This window comes from Nomascus leucogenys, chromosome 14 (assembly GCF_006542625.1).
Source record: "Nomascus leucogenys isolate Asia chromosome 14, Asia_NLE_v1, whole genome shotgun sequence".
Classification (NCBI taxonomy): domain Eukaryota; kingdom Metazoa; phylum Chordata; class Mammalia; order Primates; family Hylobatidae; genus Nomascus; species Nomascus leucogenys.
The window spans coordinates 49,421,155-49,438,432 of NC_044394.1; the positions used below are offsets into that span (position 1 = coordinate 49,421,155).

General features: G+C 59.5%; 1 protein-coding gene across 1 annotated transcript; it reads left to right on the plus strand.

Annotated features, from left to right (window-relative positions):
* The first annotated feature begins 879 nt into the window (after positions 1-879).
* Positions 880-2,190, plus strand: UTS2R (urotensin 2 receptor). Its single transcript, XM_003279241.3, has one exon. The coding sequence runs from the start codon at positions 922-924 to the stop codon at positions 2,089-2,091; it is 1,170 nt and encodes a 389-aa protein (XP_003279289.1). The 5' UTR covers positions 880-921; the 3' UTR covers positions 2,092-2,190.
* Positions 2,191-17,278: the final 15,088 nt, after the last annotated feature.

Below are 17,278 nucleotides of genomic sequence, written 5' to 3' on the forward strand. Positions count from 1 at the left end.
CCAAAGTGCTGGGATTACAGGCGTGAGCCACCGCAACCGGCCTGATACATGTTTTCTGATGCTCTCCTAGCCTGTGGCTTATGATTTCATGCTCTTGGTAAAGTTCTTAATTTTAATGAAACCCATTTGCTCAGTTTTTTATTGAAAGTATTTTTTGTTCATTTTTAAGAAATATTTTCCCATCCAAGGTCATGCCAGTATTCCCGTTTTCTTCCAGAACCTTGACTGATTGATTTAACCTTTCACACTTAGGCCTGCAATCCATCTTGAATTCGTTTCCCTGTATGAGAAATGGAGATTGCAGAGCTCTTCCTCTCCTTACCTTACATGTTTTTCTATTTGGACTTTTAAAGTCAGTAGCTACTAGTTTTGCAATCCGAAGAAAACATTTTTTTAAATGTACAAGTCAAATAAATGCGAGAAAGGACTCGGGGTAAGTGGGCTCCACCTGTGCACAGACAAGAAAGTGAGGCCTGGGGGTGCGCACTGGGTGGGCAGGGCAGAGCCCAGGACTCCCAGCTCTGTCCACTGCCGACCTCTGCCCCAGGGGCTGCCCTCCTGTGTTCTGGCTTTCAGAAAAGCCCAGTCCATCCCAGAGGCCATGCGACCTACAGTGAGGGGGGTCCTGCTGGGGCATGCGGGGGTCGGGGAGGGGGTTGGGCAGCTCATCTGGTGGCTCTCAAGTCCTACTGCAGAGCTAATGGCTTCCAGAGAGTCCCGGGAGTCGGAGGGCACTGGGGAGCCCACGTGACTCTGTGGGAATGGGGCCATCACAATGGCCTTGTGGGAGCGGAAGGGGTTGCCTGACTTGCATCTTTAGCAGGCTTCTTTCCCCACAGGCTGAGCTGGTTGCCCACAGGTGCCCCCGCCCCATCTCAGGGAGTGGCCACCCAGCCCTGAGCCCGTCGTGAGGGGTCAGAGATGGCGCTGACCCCTGAGTCCCCGAGCAGCTTCCCTGGGCTGGCTGCCACCCGCAGCTCTGTGCCGGAGCCACCTGGCGGCCCCAACGCAACCCTCAACAGCTCCTGGGCCAGCCCCACGGAGCCCAGCTCCCTGGAGGACCTGGTGGCCACGGGCGCCATTGGGACTCTGCTGTCGGCCATGGGCGTGGTGGGCGTGGTGGGCAACGCCTACACCCTGGTGGTCACCTGCCGCTCCCTGCGCGCGGTGGCCTCCATGTACGTCTACGTGGTCAACCTGGCGCTGGCGGACCTGCTGTACCTGCTCAGCATCCCCTTCATCGTGGCCACCTACGTCACCAAGGAGTGGCACTTCGGGGACGTGGGCTGCCGTGTGCTCTTCAGCCTGGACTTCCTGACCATGCACGCCAGCATCTTCACGCTGACCGTCATGAGCAGCGAGCGCTACGCTGCGGTGCTGCGGCCGCTGGACACCGTGCAGCGCCCCAAGGGCTACCGCAAGCTGCTGGCGCTGGGCACATGGCTGCTGGCGCTGCTGCTGACGCTGCCCGTGATGCTGGCCATGCGGCTGGTGCGCCGGGGTCCCAAGAGCCTGTGCCTGCCCGCCTGGGGCCCGCGCGCCCACCGCGCCTACCTGACGCTGCTCTTCGCCACCAGCATCGCGGGGCCCGGGCTGCTCATCGGGCTGCTCTACGCGCGCCTGGCCCGCGCCTACCGCCGCTCGCAGCGCGCCTCCTTCAAGCGGGCCCGGCGGCCGGGGGCGCGCACGCTGCGCCTGGTGCTGGGCATCGTGCTGCTCTTCTGGGCCTGCTTCCTGCCCTTCTGGCTGTGGCAGCTGCTCGCCCAGTACCACGAGGCCCCGCTGGCGCCGCGGACGGCGCGCATCGTCAACTACCTGACCACCTGCCTCACCTACGGCAACAGCTGCGCCAACCCCTTCCTCTACACGCTGCTCACCAGGAACTATCGCGACCACCTGCGCGGCCGCGTGCGGGGCCCGGGCAGCGGGGGAGGCCGGGGGCCCGTTCCCTCCCTGCAGCTCCGCGCCCGTTTCCAGCGCTATTCGGGCCGTTCCCTGTCTTCCTGCAGCCCACAGCCCACTGAGAGCCTCGTGCTGGCCCCAGCAGCCCCGGCCCGACCTGCGCCCGAGGGTCCCAGGGCCCCGGCGTGAGCACGCGGAGCGATGGCTGGAGTCCAGGCGGGGACGGGCCCCAAAGCCCCAGCCACTCCCGGGAGCCCCTCCACAGAGCCCCCCCAACTCCCAAGTCACAGGCCCTGCCCCTCCTCCATCCCCTTCTTGAAAGATCCTGCTCGCTTCCCCTCAGCGCCCTCCACGTGATGCCCAGAAGCGCCCACGCGCCTCCCTGAGGGTCTCCAGGAGGCTCCAGCCCAGTCCCGGCTTCTGGAGACCATGGCTTCGTCACGGAGGGCAGCAGGTGCCAGTGCCCGGCCCGTGTGGAGACCATGGCGCGGCTGCCGCCCCTGGGACCCTCTCAGCCAGCGGCCCCGTGACTCCCGTCCCTGCCTGTGTGGCTCCATCCCTTGTGGCTTTGCCACTTGAACAATCAACCCTGAGCTGGCTTCCGTGTCCTGCCTCGGCGCGGGGGACGCCACGTCTGAGTGGTGGGAGGATCGGCCAGCAGGATCCCCAGGACAACACCAGCAGCTCAAGGGGGAGCCTGTGGGTCTGGCTGGGGTGGGGGGTGCACCTGCCTTTGAGGCCTGTGCAGGCGGCTGGTCTGGCACCTGATATGGGGCAGGGAAGGTGGCCAGGAGGGGAGGCTCCGGCCGAGGGGTGGAGCAGGGCAGGCAGGCAGAGGCCTGAGGCTTCGGGTGCAGAACGCAAGAGGACAAGGTCGCTGGCGGCACCTACAGGCCTCCTGGGCTCTCATCCACGCCTGACTCAGGTCTGATCAGAAACGGAATCCAGGTACCGCCTCACACTAGCATTGGCGGTCTCTGCCCCACTCACCCCTCCCTGCCTCCTGGACAGACTTCCTGCCCCTGCTCCCAGCTTGGCCAACCATCCTCTCTCTGGCGACTGCCCCCCTCCAGCCCCCAGCCCGGCCCAGGACCCTGCACGGCCTCCCCCAGCCTGGCCTCGCCTCCCCACCCCATGGCCATGCCCAGACTACCAGCTCCTTGGGGCTCCGTCTGAACACTGGGGCGAGGGTCATGCCCGCTCCGTCCCTCCAGTGCCCGCCCCTCAGTGGAGTGAGCACAGCTCTGCTGGCAGGATTGTCGCTGGCGTCGGGAATGAGCATGCAGCGCTGTCCCCAGGGCCTCCTGGAAGAGGGGCAACGCTTGCAGTTCTCCCCTGGAGTTACGAAAGTGCTCTGGAACTAGACGCCGGTGACTGGGCGACGCTGTGAATGAGCCAGTGCCACAGAACTGTGCACCTGAATGTGCAAGTTCTGTCGTGAGTGTTTTACCTTAAAAACAAAAGGATCCCACTCCCCGACCTTGTCCCTCTGTTAAAATTGAAATAGAGACTGATGTATGCCCCACTCCTGAATACATGTAAAATGGGTACAAAAATATCTTCTATGAAAATGGTTTGTAATCTGTAGATTGTAATCTGGGATTTGTAATCTGTTGATTGTAATCTTGGAGATGTCTTAGATGTAGAATCCCATCTTTGGGTTGTGGGTTTTTTGCTTTCTCCAAATAAATCTGATCTTTAAAATTCAAAAAAAGAAAAAAGGAAGGCCAGGTGCGGTGGCTCACATGCCTATAATCCCAGCACTTTGGGAGGCCAAGGCGGGTGTATCACGAGTTCAGGAGTTCAAGACCAGCCTCTCCAAGATGGTGAAACCGCATCTCTACTAAAAATACAACAGAATTAGCCAAGTGCGGTGGCAGGTGCCTGTAATCCCAGCTACTCAGGAGGCCGAAGCAGGAGAATCGCTTGAACCTGGGCAGCAGAGGTTGCAGTGAGCTGAGATCGTGCCATTGCACTCCAGCCTGGGCGACGGAGTGAGACCCTGTCTTAAAGAAAAGAAAAAAAGAAACAGCCATTTGCTGGTAAAATCACCCGGGGAGCAGGCAGCTCCGCGGAGGGTGGGACAGGGCTGATGACGCCCCTTCCAGAGGCTCCCAGGAGCCACCGCAGCCACGCATCCTCGAAGCTTCTCTGATGCAGAAGGAGAGCTTTGGGGGGTTGGAGGTGCTTTCTCTTTCTCAACCGAAGCCTGATTCCTAAAGCTGCTATCTTTGTAGAGAAGCAAAATTAAAATTAAACATTTAACAGCCAGAGCTGGTCCCTGGCTTGGTGGTTCCAGCTGGCACTGTCCTCGCCTGACACGCAGACTCTCGGCAGCAGCCCAGACAGCGGGGCACAGGACGTGGGGAGACTCCACGCTTAACCTCTTGCCCACCGTCTTCCCGTCTGCTTGCGCCAACACGGCATCTGCGCTGAGCACCTGCATGTGGCGCAGGGCCCATGATGGTGACTGGCAGTGACTGCCTCACAGCAGCTGCTCACTGCTCCTGGCCCCCCGCTTTTTCAGGAGACCCCCCCACTTCTGTGGAAGGCCCCCCACGTCTCCAGAGCCAAGAAGCTCCAAAGGAGGGAATTTCTGGAGCAACATGGTCCCATCCATGACCCTCCGACTCCAAGTCAGAACACAGCTGAAGACTCGAGTCCCAGGAGGGGCCCTGCAGCCCCACGCCCCAGAGAAGACCACCCCAGTGCCACCCTCCACCCAACTCAGCCAGTGACCTGCTGTCCCCAAGGGGCGGGGAGTGGGTCCCCTCCTCCCACCTGGGTTTGGAGAGGGCGGGTAGCCCCCATGATGTGAGGTACAGTTGCTGGAGGTGGCCATGCAAGCATCTACAACCATGTGTGTCCTCCACGGATGTCAGCACGGGGCCGATGCGGACAGAGTTCCCCTGAAAGGCAGAACTTCAGGGCAGGGCTGGGTAACGCGAAGAAAAGGGCGGCACGGGCACGCGTGTGCATGTGAGTGTGGGCTGAGGGAACCCCCTGGATAAAGGAGAAAACAAAACGAGGGGTGAATGACTCAGGGACAGGAGAGAAATGAAATAAAACCTAAGTAACTGGGGACAACTGGGCGCAGCGGCTCACGCCTGTAATCCCAGCACTTTGGGAGGCCGAGGCGGGCGGATCACGAGGTCAGGAGATCGAGACCATTCTGGCTAACAGGGTGAAATCCTGCCTCTACTAAAAATACAAAAAATTAGCTGGGCGTGGTGGCGGGCGCCTGTAGTCCCAGCTACTTGGGAGGCTGAGGCAGAAGAATGGCGCGAACCTGGGAGGCGGAGCTTGCAATGAGCCGAGACTGCGCCACTGCACTCCAGCCTGGGCGACAGAGTGAGACTCCATCTCAAAAAAAAAAAAAAAAAAAATCTAAGTAACGGACTCTGAGAAACCGGAGGAGGTAGAGGCTGGGAAAGGAGACCTGGAGACCTGGGCACTAAAACAAAGCATTCGCTGAAAGGCTGGCAGATGGATCCGCAGTTCCTCCAGGAGGAGCATCTGGTTCCGGGAGTGAGTCCCCCAGCCCTGATTCCCACTCTTGTTTTCAACGCCTCTTATTAAAGAACCATGAAGATGCAGAGGTGGGCACACACAACACAGTGCACCTCAGATCACAAGGGGGACGTTCTTTTCGGTGCCTGCTTCCCCTGCCTGGGTGTGGATGGGGCAGCAGTGGGCGCCCCTGTGCAGCCCCCAGCCCCGGCCCCGTCCTCAGCAACACATCATCCAGCCACCATGCGCCGTGCCTGCACATCCCCCCGCCCACTGGCGACCCCGCAGAGCACCTGCCTTCCACCCAGGGGGCCTCCATAAGCAATGACATCAGTGACAAGTAGCTCTGTAAGCAGCAGCACCGGCCCCCTGCCTCCTGGAACACACATGGTCCCACACACCACTGCAGACTCACACACTCACACCACTGCAGACTCCCACCCGTTCACACACACACCACTGCACTCACACCCACTCACACACACCACTGCACTCACACCCACTCACACTCACACCACTGCACTCACACCCACTCACACTCACACCACTGCACTCACACCCGTGCACACACACCACCGCAGACTCACACCCACACTCACACCACCACACTCACACCCACTCACACACACCACTGCAGACTCACATTCACACTCACAGTCACACCACTGCAGACTCACACCCACTCACACACACCACTGCAGACTCACATTCTCACACACACCACTGCAGACTCACACCCACACCCACAGCTGGGCCCTGCCCCACCAAGCCTCCATTGTTGCAGGGGCCCTGGAGCCTGTCAGGCCTGGCAGCTGCTCAATGTCTCTCCCTCTGCGTTCTCTCTTCTGCACATTTCCTAAGCACCAAAGGGCTCTGCCAGGAACCCTCTGGCAAGGGGTGCAGCCCAGGCAGCGTTCTGTCCCAGGGAAAGGGCACTGAGGACAGCACCCTCAAATCCAGATAGAATTTTATATGTAAATGCCAGGTATAAAGTCACAATGAGTGAAGAGGAAGTAGCAGTGAATGTATTCTAAAATGAGAAGCAGGGGCCGGGCGAGGTGGCACACACTTGTAATCCCACTTTGAGAGGCTGAGGCGGGTGAATCACCTGAGGTCAGGAGTTTGAGACCAGCCTGGCCAACATGGTGAAGCCCCGTCTCTACCAAAACACAAAATACAAAAATTAGCCGGGCATGGTGGCACATGCCTGTAATCCCAACACTTTGGGAGGCCGAGGCGGGCAGATCACCTGAGGTCAGGAGTTTGAGACCAGCTTGGCCAACATGGTGAAACCCTGTCTCTACTAAAAATACGAAAAAAATTAGCTGGGCGTGGTGGCGTGCACCTGTAATCCCAGCTACTAGGGAGGAGGAGGGAAGAGAATCGCTTGAACCTGGGAGGCAGAGGTTGCAGTGAGCCAAGATCACGCCATTGCACTGCGCTCCAACCTGGGCGACAGAGCAAGACGCCATCTCAAAAAAAAAAAAAAAAAAAGAAGCAGAAAGGTTATTGAAAGATTATTGAAAGTATGACCTAGCACCTAGAACCGTCAGAGACACAGTGAGAAATGTGATTTCAGGAGTCAGAATTCTGATGCAGAAAGGACGACTCAACACCAAAAGCAGAAACCACGCAGGACGGAGCCCCTGGCTCTGCTGTGACTCTCTGTCCAGCCATTTCACTTCTAGGATTTTATCTGAAATTTTAAAATCAGACGTGGATCAAGACGTATGCACAAAGGTGCTCGCTTCAGCATCACTTTAAAAACCACATGCACCGTGGAATTTTCCACAGTTGGTAAATAGATTATGATGTGAGCAGTGGAGGATTTTGTGTATCTTCAGAGAATAGCAAAGCTCCTTCCAAAGTGTCCTTAACGGGACAGATCCAAGGCATGACGGCCAATGAGGGAAGCTGGAAAGTGAAACCGAGTGACTTAATCCAGGTTTCATTTGAAACAAATAAGAATGTGTGTGTGGATGTGTGGTGAGAGTGTGGCGTTTCGAGTGTGGCTTGTGTGACTGCGACCCTGTGTCATGTGTGCACATGGCTGTGTAGGTGTGTGGTTGTGTGTATGCGACCGTTTTGTGTGCACACACGGCTGTGTAGGCATGTGGTGTGTGTGTGACTGTGACCCTGTTTTGTGTGCACACATGACTGTCTAGGCATGTGGCTGTGTGTGACTGCAACTGTGTCATGTGCACACACGGCAGTGTAGGCGTGTGATGTGTATGTGACTGTGACCCTGTGTCACGTGTGCACACATGGCTGTGTAGGCGTGTGGCTGTGTGTGTGACTGCAACTGTGTCATGTGCACATGTGGCTGTGTAGGAGTGTGTGGGTGCATACGTGTGCATGTACGCATCAAGGCTTGACAGGGACACTTTAAAATAGCAACAGTGGGCTGGGCATGGTGGCTTACGCCTGTAATCTCAGCACGTTGGGAGGCCAAGGCGGGCAGATCACGAGGTCAGGAGTTCGAGACTAGCCTAGCCAACATCGTGAAACCCCATCTCTACTAAAAATACAAAAATTAGCCAGGTGCGGTGGTGGACACATGTAATCCCAGCTACTCAGGAGTCTGAGGCAGGAGAATCACTTGAACCTGGGAGGCGGAGATTGCAGTGAGCTGAGATCACGCCACTGCACTCCAGCCTGGGTGACAGAGCAAGACTCCATCTCAAAAAAAAAAAAAAAAAAAAAAAGCAACAGTGTTAGCCCTTGGTGGGAAATTTTAGGTAGTTTTTTTTGTTTTTTGTTTTTTTACTTTTTATACTTTTGAGTCTTTTCCAGATTTCTCCCAAAAGGTATACACAGCTTTAAAATCAGGATTGTTACTGAATTTTTTTAAGATGGGGTGTGATCTCGGCTCACTGCAGCCTCCGCCTCCCGGGTTCAGGTGATCCTCCCACCTCAGCCTCCTGAGTAGCTGGGATTACAGGCATGCACCACCATGCCCGGCTAATGTGTGTATTTTTTGTAGAGACAAGGGTCTCCCTATGTTGCCCAGGCTGGTCTCAAACTCCTGGGCTCAAGTGATCCGCCCACCTCAGCCTCCCAAAGTGCTGGGATTCCAGGCGTGAGCCACCACGCCTGGTCTATTAAAAAGTTTGAATGTCTGAGGCCTTCATGGTTGCCTCGAACACAGCCAGGCCTGAGGTCAGTGATTGCTGTGCGTCTCCTGCACATAGGGCTGTCGGGCGCCTGCCTTGGAGGACGAGGAGGACATGGCACGCGAGAGGCCAGCAGCTGGGGAGGTCAGAGCTGGGCTCAGGCCTGCGTGTCCATCTACGCGTTGCCCCCTGCCCCCTGCACCACCCCTGGAGGCCCTTCTCCTCCTCTCCCCTCCTCCCCTCCCACCCCAGGCCCTGCCCTTCCCTGGCACCCTTACTCAGACCTCATCCAGCCCCACCCTGAGCCAGGCGTGGGGGTCCCGGGGATCCAAGTTACCAGGCTGTGTGGACAGCCCCTCTCCTCAGGAATCCCCGTGGCCACCCCAGCTGTGTCCAGGGCTGGAACCAGAGCCTGCTCAGGTAGGAGGGTCACAGCGCCAGGGGCCGGTCAGGGGCGGCGACAATGGAGTGCATGGCACAACCCACTATAGGGGTTGAGTGCCCTGCTGGGGATTTCAGCAAAAGTCCTTTCCACCCTGAAAGCAAGAGTAAGATCCCGGCTCTAACAGGTCCTAGTTGACATTGTCCACGGCTGGCTGCCCCAAGCACCACAGCTCTGCTGTGCCCACGGCCCTGACCACTGCCAGGCCCCCCTGGACCCTTCCTGCAATGCCCCCTGGACCCTCCCCACAAGGCCCCCCACTTCCCCGCAAGGCTTCCCAGGCCCCTCCCACAAGGCCCCCCACCCCCGCTGCAAGGCCCCCTGGACTCTCTCCGCGAGGCCACGTCCCTGCTGCAGGCCGTTGGCAGGTGTTGCTGGTTCCAGCACTCCTTACAAATGGGAGCCTGCAGCCTGCAGTCCTGCATGTCCAGACTCCTGTAGTTTGCAGCACAGCTCCCTCCCTTCTGCTGCTGGGGCCTGGCCGAGGGACCACTGCCCCTGCCGAGGGGCGGCTGTCTGGGTCCAGCCCTGGGTGGGCAGTCGCTAAGGAAGTTGCGGTGAACGCTGCTGCCTCAGCCTCTGCTTTTGTTTGCCCTGGGTAGAACCCCGGGGCAGAATCACTGGGCCGGTGGAAGCTGTCTCGCTATCTCCCTGTCTCCCTGTTCCGCAAAGCAGCTTCAGCCATGCTGTGGACGCTCACCAGCAAGGGACGGGCCCTCCCATTGCCCCCTGCAAGCACCTGGAATTTACTGGATATTAGGTGCACTTGGGAAAGGAATTTCTTTTCATAAAAGGTGACTGAAAATCCCTCTGTGAGACACTGACTCTGCTGGATAGGTGGTTTTGTAAATTTGGGTTTGGGCTATGGGGTAAATGGTAGGGCGTGTGCTGGAGAGGCCTTTGCTGTGTGGGGTGTGCAGCTCCCCTGGAAGGCCCTGGGCAGCGGAGCAGCCAGGATGGGGCCCCCGACTGCATCAGGATAGGGGCTGGGTTCCAGCACTGTCATATCCCCCCACCATGCCACCCCTGCTACCCCCAACCCACACCCTCAGTTGCTTCAGCCCAGAGCAAAAATGGCGAGGGAGAAGGTGTCCTGGGCAGGCCTCGGCCCCAAGAACAAGGCAGTGGACAGTCCATGCCTGGGGCGGGGTGAAGGAACGCATGAATGAACTGTGTCCCCGGCTGGGGGTGGATGTCTGGCGGCAGGTGCCTGCGGAGGGTGATGGGTTTGCCAGGCGCCCTCACAGACTGCCCCACGTCTGGTCTGTCTCCAGGTGGCTCTGGCGTGGCTGGGGTTTGGTTTCTGATCGCCACTCCCTGACCAGGGCTGCTGCAGGGCAGTGGGGGTGAACGCCACGTTCCCCAAACTGGCCTCAAGTCCAAAGGGGCTTTTTCAGACACCCCCAGGTCCCACCCTCCCGCCTTCCCAATAGTGAGCGTGGAGAACATGTCTTTGGTGTCCACGGGGGGAGGGTGGGGTGCACCGGCGCGTGGACACAGGAGTCTCAAGGCCCCAAGCCGCACTTCACATGAGTTATTCCTCAACAAAGCAGCACCTGCCATTTAGAGCTGCTGAGTTCCCAGGCATTCCAGGAACAGCATGCTTCAGGAAGTGGCTCGCACCTCCAACCAGCAGGCTCCGCTGTTTACCTGCCGGGACGCTCTCTGCTGTGGGAGGCCGTCCCCGTGGAATGGACGTCAAGGCGGCCCGCCGCTGCGGGTGGCAGAAGTGACTGCGCTTGTGGGGTGAGGCGGCCCTGGCCAGTGAGGATGGCTGGAGCTGCTTGGCAAAGACTTGTGCTCTTCCTGCCCTGAACCTGCACAGCATCACAGGGGCGCTCCTGGCCACCCGGAGGGTCAGCCCCTGGAGGTGGCAGGGCGCACGGGCCCCTTTCTGCCCCTAGGAAAGCACTCAGTGCAACCCATGCCGTCTGGCACCTTCCCTCATCACTCACAAGGGCAGGTTTTTCCATCTAAATTCCAGACAGATGACAGTCCCAGCTGGAAGCGAGGCTGCCAAGGCCAACGGCCAGGCTGTTCCAGACTCTGGCTTTTCCCAGGCTGAGTGCCCAGCCCCATGCAGGGGTCAGGGGAGGCCAGTTCTCCTGGGACTGACCCAGGCCTCAGAGGTGTCGCGTGCCCCAAGCCACCGGGACAGGTGCACAGGCTGGCACTGGCCCAAGGCTGGGTAGCTCTGGCCTGTCACTTTTGCCCACCTGTAGCCAAGGAGACCCAGGCTGGGAAGGCCTGGGGGGTGAGTCAGGTCAGAGCAGGACACAGCCCCAATGGTCAGCGGCCTGGAAACTCCGGTCCAAGCCCCAGCCCCCTCTCTGCCCTCCCCGTGTGGGGCCCCTGCAGATCCCACTGCCAGCTAGGCCTGGGATCTTCCTGTCACCTCCAGCCAGCCCAAGGGGACCTCCTGGCAAGCCCCCCCACCCCGCTTCCCTGAAGCCCACAGCAACCCACAGGCTGAGCGGCCTGGGCTGGGCTGTTGGGTATTTCATGGCCCCGACGGCAGCCCCCTTGGCAGAGCCCACCACTGGGCTGCTCTCCAACCGAGTCCTCTCCTGTTTCACAGCTAGGGTACCTCAGCTCGAGGGACCACCCAGGCCGTGCCTGGGGCCCAGTGCTGGGAATCCCGGGAGTGGACACATGCAGGTGCCTGGGACTGATGGGTCCTCACAGGACGTCGGGCTGGGCTCCGTCCGTCCAGGTGGCCTCCAACACCCCACTGCGTGATTAAAAACACATAGCTGTGTCTCACTCCAGAACTAGAAGTCGGCGGGAAACCGGAGCTGCTGCCCCCCTGCCCTTCGGCCAGACCTGGCCACCCTAAACCAAAATTCCTCCCGGGGGCTGGAAGCCAGGCCAGGGCTGGGCCTGGGGCCTGATGGGGAGGGGCTATCTCTGTCCCCAGGCTCTCCTCCCCCATCCTCCCTCCACCTTCTCCTGGCCTCTAGTGTGTGGCCATCTGCATGCCAGGCCGGGCAGCTGGGGGCCAGGTGCCTTCTCCCTGGGACGCTGCTAAGAGGCAGTCCTGGGGGGTGTGGATTCAGGGGTGGAGGGAGGGGCCCAAGGAGAGGCAGGAGCCAGCGTACCCACCTCACTATGGACAGGACTCCAGGGCCAGCAGGCGTGAGCATGGGAAGGGGGCTGGGCGGACAGCGAGGTAGGGATGCCAGCAAGGTCTGATCCGGGCTGAGGAGTCTAGGCTCCCCTCTGAGGGCCGCATGCTCCAGAGCCCTGAACACGGCGTGGCCACCCAGGGAGGGCCCAGCACAGGGAGGTGGCCGCACACGCCAGCCGAAATGAAGATGCAGGGCAGGACTGGCTAGCAGGAGGGCTTGGGTGCGGGGTCCCAGAGCCGAGGGGCACGTGGGGACAGTGAGCCCGGCCTGGCCTCACAAGGGGCTATGGGGGAAGGAAAGCCCAGGTAGGGCCTGTCAGGGGCCCGAGCACCTGCCCTGGTCTCCAGCCACAGACCCTCCCCTGCCCTCTAGGCAGGGCGTGCTGGCAGGCGGGGTGGGGCAAGCCCCCATGGGCCACCGGAGGGGCTGCTGGGAGCCTGGGGTCCGTGAGGGAGCGGCTGCTGCCTGGCATTGCCCTAAGCCGGCCAGGACCTGATCCAACGCCTACACTGGGGCTGGGAGCAGACGGGAAGGACAGAGACACACGGAGAAGGGGCCCAGACCACGAAGAAAGAAGGTGCGTCTTGGCAGGGTGTGGCTGGCTCCCCGGACGCTAGACAGGAGCCACGGGGCCCCTTCCTGGGGAGGAGGGTGCAGCCATGCAAAGTGAGTCCAGGGGACGGCGAGGGGCCCGACCCGCTCTTCTCCTGAAACTCGGATATTTCCAGTATGTGTCGGGCGTCCCCAGGAACGACACGGAGATGGACTGGCTTGCGGGGGACCCCCATGCCCTCTTCCCCCACACGAGGAGCCTCGGTATCCATTTTCACTGCTGCGGGCACAGGGGCCGCCTCCTCTGCCCATCCTCATCTGCTTTTCCTGTTTCGTGCTCTTCCTGCCTCGTGCTTTGTTGATGCTCCGCAAATTATTTAGAAGTGATGTGTAAATGGAATGAATGGAAAATAACTCTCATTGCTCCCAGCTGGCCTAGCCCTGTCCCTCACCCACCTGCCTTGGGGGCCAGGAGGCTCTAAGATGTGAGGACGCTGGACAGAGGCTGTAGAAAGATCAGACAGAGGCTGGACAGAAACAGCAGCCAGAGGGGAACAGAGGCAGGAAAGAGACTGGACAGAGATGGACAGAGACAAGACAGAGGGGACAGAGGGGGACAGAAACTGGACACAGATGGACAGAGGGGACACAGGGGGACAGAGATGGACAGAAACTGGACAGAAACAGAGAGGGGATAGGGGGACAGAGACTGGACAGATACTGGACAGAGACAAGACAGGGGACAGAGGAGGACAGAGACAAGACAGAGGGGACAGAGGGGGACAGAGACCAGACAGAAACAGGAACAGAAGGTGCATGGGCCGGCCAGGTGAGGGGCGATGCTTGGGCACCCCTAGATCACAAGGCGAGGAGTGGTACTGGGCAGTGCCACGGTGTGACAAAGAGAGTGACGTGCAGCAGGTCAGGGACAGCGTCCAGTGTGGACGAAGCCTTCCTGATGCCTGAGCCACCCCTGAGCTCATGGGGCCACCCTCTGGCCGTGGGTCCTCCAGCTCCCCAGCCCAGAGCTGCCCAGCAGCGAGCGCTGCCCTGGGAGACGTGCCAGATGGTGAGTGGGCGTAGCACACACCACTGGTGTCTCAGGCCCTTAGCTCCCATCTCGGTGATGAGCACAGCTGGGCTGGGCAAAGCCGGGCCAGGGTCCCCATCAAGAGAGAAGGTGGAGGGAGCGGAGGCCACCACGCTTCACACCAGGGCTGTGACCATGGAGGGGTGAGTGGTGGCTGCCATGTGAGTTCCTGGCAGCGACCCACACACCACGCAGAGTCGGCTCCAGGCTGGCCATGGTGACGAGTCTTCCGGGAGGGGACCAATGATGGGAGGGCCACGCCCGTTTCCTTTCCTTTCAAAACGAGTCTCCCATACACAGAAATGGACGGCTTTCCTTGCTCACCCTATGGCCTCACGGGCCCGGCCCCACACCCACATGGCACCAAGGCCCTCTCGGCCTCGGCCCTGCAGAAAGCCGGAACCCTCCCCGGAACCCCTCCCCGGAACCCTCCCCGGAGCCCCTCCCCGGAACCCTCCCCGGAGCCCCTCCCCGGAAGCCCTCCCCGGAGCCCTCCCCTCCCCGCTCACTTTACCGTCGTGGCCTCTGCTTTGGTGGCTTCCTCCCCTTCGTTCGTGAGAACTCGGGACATGTATACGGAGCTTTCCACACAACTCAAGAAACCCAGCCTCGGGGCTCCCTGTACTCCCCAGGCTCAGACATACGGCGACCTCATGTTTCGGCTTTGCTTTCGCAATGCACGGCTGTGCGCTCGGGCCTGGCCCTGGTGGCTGCCGCGTCTTGGAGACCCTGTCCACGCAGGTAGCAGGGACAGGGCCACCGCCAGGCCAGGAGCACGGACGGAAGCAGGAAACGTCTCCCTTCCCGACAGCAGGACTTGCCCTCCTCAGATTCTTTACTTAAAAAGGAATAATCATCTTTGACTTTAGTGAAACACTTAAAAATAGATCACTCATCAGAGGACACACCTGAGACTCCAATTCCTCCCTGGAACCTTCTAGCGGGACCAGTCACCCCGCATGGCTCCTGGAACAGCCTCACGTCGGCCACACCCGAGGCTTTCATCAGGTTCACGAACACTTCTGGGGCAAAGCCCAGGGTGGATTCACTGCTGTGCCCACGTATTTTCCCACCTTTTTATTTTTTAAAAATACCCAGGCTTCAATGATAAATTTTTTTTGAGACAGGATCTTGCTGTCTCCCAGGCTGGCGTGCAGTGGAGCCGTCACAACTCACTGTAGCCTCGACCTCCTGGGCTCAAGCAGTCCTCCTGCCTCAGCTCCGAGTAGCTGGGACCACAGGAGCACGCTGCCATGCCCAGCTACATTTTAAAAAATTTCTTGTATAGACGGCGTCTCGCTATGTTGCACAGATGGGTCTCCAACTTTTGGGCTCAAGTGATCCTCCTGCCTGGGCCTCCCAAAGTGCTGGGATTACCAGCGTGAGCCATATATCCCCACTTTAGAAGAAGGAAATTCTTCATCCTGGCTAACATGGTGAAACCCAGTCTCTACTAAAAACACACAAAAAATTAGGCGGGCATGGTGGTGGTCGCCTGTAGTCCCAGCTACTCGGGAGGCTGAGACGGGAGAATGGTGTGAACCCAGGAGGCGGAGCTTGCAGTGAGCCAAGATGGCGCCACTGCACTCCAGCCTGGGTGACAGAGTGAGACTCCATCTCAAAAAAAAAAAAAAAAAAAAGAAGAAGGAAATTCTTGCTTTTGCCCGAATATATTTCTTTGTCCAAGTACCTCTGTGATTATCATGAATAGTATAAGTAGCCAAGAATGAAAATCAAACTAATAATTTACCTATTTCAAAAACACTTTAACCCATAACAAACCCAACACCCACTTTCTTCAAATGCATTTATCCGTTAGACATGGCGAGAAGCTGGCGACATCGTCATTTACTCCAAGGTGACAGGATCAGGTTTCCATGCAGCATTTCCCACCTGCCCCGACTGTGACCACAGCCACGGACCCTCCGGAAAGTCAAGACTGGGAGAAGCTCAAGGGCGGCCCAGGCTCGGGCGACTTCCCACCCAGGATGGGGCCCACCGGCCCGACCCAGAGAGCGTCCGTGAAGCAGCCGGCCCCGCGAGGACAGCTTTGTCCACCAACCGGAAGTGAGCCTCATCCTCCCAGATCCATGGAGTCCTTCAGAATCGTGCCTCGCTCCAGTGTCCCACGTCAGAGGCCATGGGAGGGCGCGGGAGCCTCAGGGTTCCTGCCCCACCTGCCCAGAGCCTGCAGCCCTGATCAAGGAGGGCTCCCCATACACGGGCAGAAGCTGTGGACCCAGGGAGCCTAACCCACGCCGTCCTCCACATGTGGCTTGTGGCCCCAATAGCCCTGAGAAGGCCCGTGGTGCAGGAGGGGCCCTGGGCAAACTGAGGCGCGGCCCCCAAGTCCCCCGCACCCAGGGGTCACCATGCCTCAGCTGGCCTCACACCCGCTCATTCCCAGGGGTCACCATGCCTCAGCTGGCCTCACGCCCACTCCTTCCCAGGGCCCAGGAACGCTGCCCCTTTCTTTATCAACCCCCAGATCAGCTCCTGGGCCACAGGTGGGGCCTCCTCCAGTCAGAGGTACCTGTGCCAGGGGCTGGGGAACATGGATCTATGCCAGACAGGCTGAGGGAGGAGGGACCAAGGCAGGAGGGGCCGAGGGAGGAGGGGCTGAGGGAGGAAGGGCCCAGGGCTCTCCCCAGGCAGCTGGGTCAGGGCATCCAGGAGAGCCTGGCTTCAACACCACTCAGGGTGGGCGGCCGTCCCCCTCCCAGGAAGGTGCCCAAACCCCTGGACAGTCAACTCGAGGTGGCTGTGGGCAGAAACTGGGCTTGGCCTGCCCTCCCTGCCAGCCACCCCACCCAGGCCTCTCCATAGCTGGTCTATTCGGGGCTCCTCTGACCACCACTTTATTTTTATATTTTTAAGGTGGAGTCTCACTCTGTTACCCAGGCTGGAGTGCAGTGGCACGATCTTGGCTCACTGCAACCTCTGCCCCCTGGGTTCAAGCGATTCTCCTGCCTCAGCCTCCCCAGTAGCTGGGATTATAGGCTTGCACCACCACGCCTGGCTAATTTGTTTTTGTATTTTTAGTAGAGACCGGGTTTCGCTATGTTGGCCAGGCTGGTCTTGAACTCCTGACCTCAAGTTATCCTCCCGCCTCAGCTTCCCACAGTGCCGAGATTACAGGTGTGAGCCACTGCGCCCAGCCTGACCATCAGTTTAATGCCAGGGCAAAGGGGGAGGAGGAGACCTAGCCTCGACCCAGCAGAAGGCCCACGGGAGCCGGCACAGCGACGCCAAGAGCCTCCTTGGTGAGGACATTGGGACCCTGGCCCTCGGGATGCTGGCCACTGACAGGGCCAAGCCTGGTGTGGTGGGGCCGTGGTGCCCATGGTGATTTGTGGGCCAGCAGCATTGGGGGTGCACGCAGGGCTGTGGGAACAGCAGATGTTCACCTCCACCTGAATCCAGCAGAACTCCCACCCACCCCAAAGGACCCCATTGCTGCCTCCAGAGCCGCCACTCAGGGACCCTTCTCCAAAGCTGCTGCGGTTTGCCGATGCCGAGACCCCAGTGGAAGCTGCTGGCC